The following is a 9,933-nucleotide window of genomic DNA, read 5'->3' on the forward strand; positions in this document are numbered from 1 at the left end:
CTACCATATGACCCAGCAATCCCACTACTGGGCATATACCCTGAGAAAACCATAATTCAAAAAGACACATGTTACCCCAATGTTCACTGCAGCACTATTTACAATCGTCAGAACATGGAAACAACCTAAATGTCCAACGACAGATGAATGGATAAAGAAGTTGCGGTACGCATATACAATGGAATATTACTCAGCCATAAAAAGGAACAAAATTGGGTCATTTTTAGAGATGTGGATGGACCTAGAGTCTGTCATACAGAGTGAAGTAAGCCAGAAAGAGAAAAACAAATACCGTATATTAACGCATATTATGTGGAATCTAAAAATGGTACAGAGGAACCTATTTGTAGGGCAGGAATAGAGATGTAGAGAACGGACTTGTGGACGTAGTGGGGGGAACAGGAGGGTGGGACGAATTGGGAGATTAGGTTTGACATAAATATACTACCATGTGTAAAATAGATAGCTAGTGGGAACCTGCTGTATAGCACAGGGAGCTCCTCTTGGTGCTCTGTGATGACCTAAATGGGTGGGATGGGTGGGTGGGAGGGAGGTCCGAGAGGGAGGGGAAATAGGTATACATAGAGCTGATTCACTTCATTGTACAGCAGAAACTAACACAACATCGTAAAGCAATTTTGCTCCCCCCCCAAAAAAAAAAAACGATTTGATCATAATGAAATTAACACAACACTGTAAATCAACTACACTCCAGTAAAAATCAAAAAAAAAAAAAAATTGAATAGTGTCTCTGCCAGGAAAGAAAGAATCCTTTTTTAAAAAAGTATCACTAATTTGGGCTTCCCTGGTGGTGCAGTGGTTAAGAATCCACCTGCCAATGCAGGGGACACGGGTTCAAGCCCTGGTCCAGGAGGATCCCACATGCCACGGAGCAACTAAGCCCATGCTCCACAACTACTGAGCCTGCGCTCTAGAGCCCGCAAGCCACAACTACTGACCCATGCGCCACAACTACTGAAGCCTGTGCACCTAGAACCTGTGCTCCGCAACAAGAGAAGCCACCACAATGAGAAGCCCACGCACCGCAACAAAGAGTAGACCCCACTAGCCACAACTAGAGAAAGCCCGTGTGCAGCAACGAAGACCCAACGTAACCAAAAATAAAATAAATTTATAGAAAAAAAGTAACACTAATGTATTAAGCATTTTAAACATACAATTAGAATACTATGCTCTAATTTAATTGGTATTACATTATAAAGTTAAAGTCCCCAAACAAAGGTACTTCTAAATTTAAAGAAGACTAATGTATTCTACATTAGATCAGGAGATACTGAAACAGAGGCAACAGAAATATATAAATTCCTTTATAATAAGCAATGGAAGAAGGAATCAAAAACATACAAGGTAAAATTATGCCATGATTTCTATTTCCATTTTTAAACTCCCAGTAGGATTTTTTTTTACCCAACTTGCCAACATTCTACTCCTAACAGACATTTGGCAATATTGGGGGAGTTCTTTAAGGTAATTTCATTTGGTGCCTTCTAAAGCAAGTCAAGGGACTTCCCTGGCCGTCCAGTGGTTAAGACTTCGCCTTCCAATGCAGGGGGTGCGGGTTCAATCCCTGATTGAGGAGCTAAGATCCTACATGCCTTGCAGCCAAAAAACCAAAACATAAAACAGAAGCAATATTATAACAAATTCAGTAAAGACTTTAAAAATGGTCCACATCAAAAAAAAAAATCTTAAAAAAATAAATAAATAAAGCAAGTCAAGGTTTTAAGAGGTTTATATCATGCAAGAGTCTAAATTAGGCTTCATTTTCCACATAGTAGCTCTTCTACCACACTAATTCAATAATCTGAAGGGAGAGGCTGAAGTGAAAGTGGTCTGGCTCTACTTAGTAGAAAAGAACCTTTCAACAGCTTCTATCTATCTACAGAAGCCCTGATAAACTGTGATAAAGTAACTAGAAACCCTTAACTGCTCACCAGCTTAAGGAATCCCATGATTTTTAATTCCCAAAAATAAAGTCTACTTAATTCTACTTTTTCTTTTTTTGTCTGTATACATATATGAGCAAAATCCAACAAAAAAAAACAGTTGTAAAAGGCTGTCATGAATTACTACTAACTCAGTGAGCTATGTAGACTTCATGCTGAACTTGGATCCAATTATACATTTTTTGATTATACAAGCATCTCTTTAACTTTCTTATAAACAACTCTATAATCTGGTAAAATATCAATTAAAACAGCCACATACCCTGAATGCTCTATTCTTCTCTTCTTTCTGCTGTTTCTCCACTTCGACATGGCGGGCTAGACGAGCCAGAGTCAAGGCGACTTTATCCTTCTGATGGTCAATATGGTCTTTACGCTTAACGTTACCCTACAATTGAAAAAACAAGTTTCATTCCTTTTAGTTAACAAAATTAGCTTTGGAATAACATATATCCACTTACCAAAGAGTTACTGTACTAAAGAAGTATGGACACCAAGGGGGGAAAGCGGCTCGGGGGGGGGGGGGGGCGGTGATGAATTGGGAGATTGGGATTGACATATATACATTAATATGCATAAAATGGATAACTAATAAGAACCTGCTATATAAAAAAATAAATAAAATAAAATTCAAAAATTCAAAAAAAAGAACTATTTACTTTTTTTAATTTAATTTTTATTTTATATTGGAGTATAGTTGATCTACAATGTTGTGTTAGTTTCAGGTGTACAACAAAGTGGTTCATTTATATTGATATCCATTCTTTTTCAGATTATTTTCCCCCACAGGTTATTACAGAATATTGAGTACAGTTCCCTGTGCTATACAGTGGGTCCTTGCTGATTAAGGAACTAATTACTTTTATCAGTATCAAATTTCTAAGAACCTGTCTTGTTTTATATTTTAAAATTGTGGTATTTTGTAGGACAGCCAGTCACCCACCAGCATCTTCGTTTTTCGAAAAGTTACATAACCTATTAATCATCCTTATTTACTTTACAATCATCTGGATATTGAAAAGTTTGGCATTGCTTTGCTCTGAGCCTATAAGGTAATGCCAAGCCATTGGTCCACCCCCTAAAAGTCTAATAGTACCAACCCCTTTGGTTCCAGCTTTTCAGCAATTTCTGGACAGTATTTATGTAAGAAAAATTATTGATTAAAAAGGATAGCTCTAACTTCTGTTTTCTGGCTCAATATGTCAGGAATGAGCTTAGAAGGCGCCACTCCATCCTAACAAGTAAAAAGCTTGAAACAAACTGTAAAATCAACAGCCTCTCTTAGATCCACCATAGAAGTGAGGTCACAGTGTAAGTGACTGATGGAAAAACGGGAGAGACAGAGGGGCAGATACAGAGAATCACACTGAGTGGAGCAGAAACCCACGGGTGGAAACCTCAGTGGGCCCAGTGCTGGGGAGGAAAACCTGAACTGTAACTAACCAAGTGCTGGAAGCTCAGTGTGGACAAGTATTAACAAGACTTAAACTCCAGGGGGACCCAGTCAAGGAGGGGGGACCTTACTCTTTTTGTGAGTTTACCTTCAGAAGCTCTACCAGGTTCTCATAGTGACGACTGGAGAAAAATCCCACCATGTTTCCAGCAGGGGGAGAAGAAAAGTAAGCATTTTGAAATATGTCAGAGCGTTCTGTCCTTAACGATGCCTGGTCTCAAGAGAAACTACTTCACGAGAGCCTGACCGACCTGGGAGATGGGAAATAGGCCATTTCAGGCCACTGCAGCCACCCTCCCAGGTGAGGGGAAGGCCTGAGAAGCACCGCTGGGGTTCCCAGTCCAGGCACACAGGCTCTCCAAGGCTGAGACCAGTCACACAGAGCACCACCACTTCCCCAGCCTTACCACTCATCACTAAAGGCCTGTTTACTGAAGTTCCCTTGACCCACGACAGCATGTCCAACTTTCAACGAGAAAATTACAAGGATACCAAAGGGCAAAAAACACAGTTTGAAGAGTCAGAGCGAGCAAAGAATGGTAGACCTGGCAGAGATGTTGGAATTATCAGACCACGAATTTAAAACCACCACGATTACTATGCTGAGGGCTCTGATGGAAAAAATAGACAACTTGTAAGAACAGACGTGTAATGTAAGAGAGATGGAAATCCTAAGAGAGAACCAGAAAGAAATCAGAGATCAAAAACACCACAACAGAAATGAACAGTGCCTTTCATGGCTCACCAGCAGACTGCACACCACAAAGGAAAGAATCTGCGTGCCTGAGAATATGTCAACAGAAACTTCCAAAACTGGAAGACAAAGAGAAAAAAGACCGGAAAAAAAAAAAAAAACAACCCCAGAATATCCAAAAACTGTTACAAAAGATGTATGCATAATGGGAATACCAGGGGAAGAAAGAGAGAAAGGAACAGAGGAACTATTTGACGCAATAACGACCAATAATTTCTCCAAATTAATGTCAGACACCAAACCACAAATCAAGGAAGAAATAAAACCCTCTTTCTTTGCAGATGAAATGCTCTTCCTAAGAAAAACAACATGCAAATAAACCAAACAGTAGTTAGGAGTGAAATAACCTGTGTTATGAGATATTATAACAGCTTTATTCATAAACTTTATTTGTAACAGCTTTATTCATAAGCAACAAAGCACCTTTAGTAGGTTAATGGATAAATAAACTGTATACATCCAGATGATGGAATATTATTCAGTGCTAAAAAGAAATGAGCTACCAAGCCATGAAAAGACACGGAGGAATACCTAAATACATATTACTAAATGAAAGTAGCCAAACTGAAAAGGCTATTTACTGTATGGTTCCAACTATATGGCATCCTGGAAAAGGCAAAATTATGGTGACAGTAAAAAAAGATCAGTGGTTGCCAGGGGTGAGGGGAGAGGGAGGGATGAATTGGCAGGGTACAGAGGATTTTTAGGGTAGGAAATCTATTCTATATGACACTATAAAGGTAGATATCTTATTACATTTGTCCAAACCCATAGAATATACAGCACCAAGAGTGAACCCTAATGCAAACTACAGACTTTGGGTAATAACGTGTCACCACAGGCTCACTGATTATTCCAAATGTACCACTATGTTGGGGGAAGTTGATAATGGGGGAAGCTTTATTGACGGGTGGGGAGGTATATGGCAGATCTCTTCCTCTTTTTTTTTTTTTTGCTGTGAACCTAAAACTTTTCTAAAACATAAACTCTATTAAAAATGTTTTTCTAGGGATTTCCCTGGTGGTCTAGTGGGTAAGACTCCACGCTTCCAATGCAGGGGGCCAGGGTTCGATCCCTGGTCGGGGAACTAGATCCCATGTGCGGCAACTAAGAGTTTGCATGCCATAACGAAGATCCCGCATGTCACAACTAAGACCTGGCACAGCATGCATGCATGCATAAATAAATAAATAAATATTTTAAGAATGTTTTTCTACTAGAAAGATTGTGTTACTAACCAAAATATCCCTTTTTAGGCAAATCAATCATATATGTACAACCTAAATTTTATCTAAATTGGGATAGAGTTGCATCAACCAAATCAAACAGCAGGTGTGATTTTCCAAGTACACAGAAGTTCCACTGAAGTGAGCATATATAACAAGGCCAAGGTGGTATTTTTAGTACAAGGCTACATCACTGCAGTAAAAAATGTTCACAGGATCACTTTGGGTAGAAGTAGTCCCAAACTAGCTTTCTGACCACTTGGCCAGCCTATACCACTGCACCAGATAGTAGGTGGCATCTTACCAACTTCAAAATGTCCTTTTACAAGTCACAGGACAATGCAGCTTATTAAAAATGATAGTCATAAAAATTTATCTGAGCTCTGATCCTTTGAGATAAGTTTATCTCTTTGTCTTAAAAGCAAATGAAATTTACTCTTTGGGAAGATAAAAAATTAATCTCTTTAAAATGTGGGTACTACCTTGAGAAGGAAATGTAGAGTAGATTCTAAAAGAATTTTTAATTTAAGGAAGTTAACAGTATTTAAACATGGACCTAGAGTGTGTTAGTTTTCCTGACAGAGATAACATTTTATTTAAGTTTTAAACACTAGCAAAAGTCATGCTTGGAAGGCCAGGTAAACCAAGGTCATGTTAACACATGAGATAGACAAGGTGCAAATTAGGATTTACTGACAAAATATGTTTTTGTGTCACAACAATGTGAATATTCTGGAGACAGGAAGAAGGCCATGTTTTGGGTTAATTAAAGTTAATTAAGGTAATTAAGGTAATCCTAATCCAGGAAGAGTTACCTTGAATTGATGGTTCCACCATCATTTTACTTTTTCCCAAACCACGACAAAATAACCATTCTGAATTACTTCCCAAGTTATACTCATTCAGGAAAACTTTACATAATATTTATTCTTCTTAAAGTTTACATTAAAGCACAAGTAATGATCCTCTGATTTACACTGTAAATTATAAACTCTGGATGCAAAGCTAAATGAAAACTAATGCCAAAAATACAGCAATTATATATCCTACAGGAAAAATTTTTAGTAATCCACTAGTCAAAATATAAGTATGCTCCTAAAACTTTACTCCCTTCAAGCTATACACATATGCTAGGAAGATAAATTATTTAGCCCTTTAATCAACATTTAAACTTTTGTTTGGATCTCTTCAACTTCATTCTAAAATTAAGCTCTAGCCCTAGAACTTTACCTTTTAAAGGTCAAGTAAGTATAACCTGTTGGTATTATTAAGTTGTTAAAATTATTTTTCTTATATTTAGCTATCAGTAGCCTGTTGTCTTTTATTTAACTATATGGTTATGTCAATAACAGGATTACTTATGTTATTTCCAATTAATTCTGCTGATCTGTTTATTAACTTTCATGACTTTGAAGGGCTCAGAAGACCTTATGGCCCTGATGCTGAAAACAACAGGCATTCAGAATTGTGTTTGGTCTCCTTCTCCTTCCCCTCTAAGGTGGGTTAGTTTCCAGGAAAAAAAAGAAAAAAAGAACTCTGGCTACCTACATTGAAAGCAGAAAAGCAGATCTGAGAGACAATCTGTTGGGAGTAGACGAAAAGAAATGGTAGCTAGAGAAAGGAAGAACTTCAACTTTGAAATCTTTGCCATTTAAAAATGACAAAATGGAAGTGCTTTAAACAAGAATGTGTTAAAGGGGAAAGAAATTAAGCATGTGCAGCAGGGTGATATTCATTTGATATTTTTCCATCACAAACTTGGGTTTGGGGATCAAGGTTGCTGGTTAAAGCCAGGCATGAGTAATAGGTTATCTATGAACACTCACTCTCTCCAGAAAGCCAAGTCCCTGGGATTTCCATTGTTAGTGATCCAAAATGAGGGCTGCCCTCAGATCTCACTGAATTACATTCTTCTGTGGTTCTGGAAGAACATATCGGCATTGGAAAAACTGAGGGATCATTGATATTAAAATGCATGTTAGCTATTTAACCCATTAGGTCACAGAAGGCCTTATTTTGCACAGAAGTTTAACTGGTAATTCAAAGAATCAATACGTTCAGAAATAAATTTTAACTGATCAGAACACGGGGGAAAAACTTACTGCAGGCCACCTTGTTACTGACCCAACTGCAGAACCAAAGCTACAGTACTGTCAGAATATGGGCAGAAAGTGAACTGATTTCAGGCTAGATGAAAATGTCTTAAATGTTTCCTGTAGAACTAAGATGAAAAGGGGCCAATATATCTTTCAGTTTGGGAATTTCCACCATTCCGTTAGTGTCACAATGCTGAATTGTAATTTAATGTGAAATCACAAAATTCCAGGACTCTTCTTAGGCTAGATTTGCCAATCTCACCGAAAGCCTATAGTCTAAAGAAGCTTTTAGGCCCTTGGAGTTTTTCTAAGAAAGGTCAGGCTTTCAGATATGTAACTTCTCAAACTAGAAATGGAATTGGCTCCCAATGGTAAGAATAATGGGCTCTCAGTTTCATTTAGAATGTTAGCAGCTACAGATCTTCAGTCATCCTTCTTGAAGCACTTGTTGTGATTACCCTGGATTAACTTCTATATTAAATACTACTAAAGAGTAATATTAAAGAGTCCACAATGAGAGCAAATGACCAGCAAGAAAGTGTATCCGCTGAGTTATTTGGGGGGAGAAGCATAGGAAAGTCCTAAGAAATATATTGGGGAGGGGAGAGTCTCTATTTGCCTCTCTCTGCCTCTCTCTCTCTCGATATATATATATATATATATATTATTTTGGCTGTGCCACATGACATGCAGGATCTTAGTTCCCTGACCAGGGACGAACCTGCACCCCCTGCGGTGGTAGCGTGGAGTCTTAACCACTGGACTACCAGGGAAGTCCCTATTTGCCAATATTTTAGATCACTTCTCTGAGTCAGTTTTTCTTCCATACCCACCCCCTCCCATTAGGGAAGTTTGTGGGGTCCTAACAATTAAGGAGAAAGCTGTAAAGCCAGAAAAGGTTGAAAAGCAGATTCTAGTTCAGTCCCTATGAAATTTTTTTAACTAAAATGATGGTTTTAAAAAATGGGAACCAGAGGTAAGATTCCAATGACATAGTCCAACATACCAAAATCCATGGGTGATCAGGAGTTGGAAGGTTACAAAATGAGGGCCACACTGGGTACAGGAAGGAAAGCTGTTCCAGAACCTCAGAAGCCAGGTTAATATGGCCTCTCCCTGCAACCCTGTCTATGCTCACCCCTGGACACTATGAAATTCTTATATACAAAGCAAATTTGAGTTGTGTCCTAGAAATGGCAGCAGATTATGGATACTGGTTATATCTGAGTGCACATATCCATGAAAGCTAAGCATATTTAGGAGAAAATAAGCAAGAATTCTTCTGTTTTAGAGGACAATGTTTATCTTTTAATGGAGCTTGGCAATTACAGCAAAAATTCCAAGTCCAGAAATAGATAACTTGGGCGGGAAGGGAAGAGGGCTTTCTTCTGATATCTAATGTGTAATAGTGGGATTCAGTGGGTCTCTATAATTGGGGAGGGGGCAGTGGAGGAAGAAAAGCCTGATATAGGATCCCCTTATTTTGTCAAGTAAGGGTATTTTTTAAAAAGGAACTAATATCAATGGTCAGCACTGTGTCTTTTCATTTCATAAGAATGAAGACACAAACTTGAGCTAATACTTCAAAATTTCCCTCAGTAGTCTCATTATTGAATAAACTTAACCTTGTGAAAACTAGTTGCACTGTCCTGATTTTTCTCTTTTTGCTACAGACGAATAACCACTTCAAACTTGAAATCAGTTCAAGTGAACGTGAAACCAGTTCTGACCATGAACTCACAATCTTGCTCATAAAAGATTATCAGGAATAACGTCCAATGAGAATTCCACTACTTAGGCAAAAATTTTACCAAAGCAATTATAATACCTTCATATACTAATCAAGTTTAATGAGCTAACAAAGATTTCCTGGAAACTGTTAAAATTTCTAACATTGCTATGAAACTGTGATCTGCTATGTGAACCATAAAATAAATGCATACCAAATCTTTAAATAAGCAAATTAATGACACAGCACAAAATTCCACTTGTCAATGAAGCTATAACGTATATAGTTCAATGCCTTTTTTCCATATCATTTGTATTTGTTTTTAAGTGAAAATGACCCCATTTTTTGTAAAAACATTTAGAAGAAACCAAATCTAGAAGGCTATAAATCAAAATGTTAACAGTAGTTATTTCTGTCTAGAGGGTTTTTCCTTTTTTAATCTTTATTTTCTAATATTTCTGCATTAGAATATGCTATAAAATTGTTAAGAAAATTTTAATTACTAATGAACAAGACTGTATAAAGACAAAAAGTCTCGAGAATCTCAATCTTTTGTTTGGAAATATAATGAATTTGGCTTAAATCACTACTTTTTGCCTTTCAAAAATATAAGTTTAACATCTATCCTTCATAAAAGCAGATGGAAATTTTGTCTCTAAAAGGAACATAATCTTGATTTAACTTTTTCCCTCCAGGTTTCTTTTTGTA

The 9,933-nt window shown here is 37.5% G+C and overlaps 1 protein-coding gene across 1 annotated transcript in view; it reads right to left on the bottom strand.

Moving 5' to 3' along the window:
* ZNF451 (zinc finger protein 451) overlaps positions 1-9,933 on the bottom strand; it is an 86,793-nt gene that overhangs the window by 57,510 nt on the left and 19,350 nt on the right. The window contains exon 4 of the mRNA XM_057554468.1: positions 2,230-2,355. Within this exon, the coding sequence (XP_057410451.1) occupies positions 2,230-2,355 (126 nt within the window). The remainder of the gene's footprint in view (positions 1-2,229; positions 2,356-9,933) is intronic.

The sequence above is a fragment of the Balaenoptera acutorostrata genome, chromosome 10, assembly GCF_949987535.1.
Source record: "Balaenoptera acutorostrata chromosome 10, mBalAcu1.1, whole genome shotgun sequence".
NCBI lineage: Eukaryota > Metazoa > Chordata > Mammalia > Artiodactyla > Balaenopteridae > Balaenoptera > Balaenoptera acutorostrata.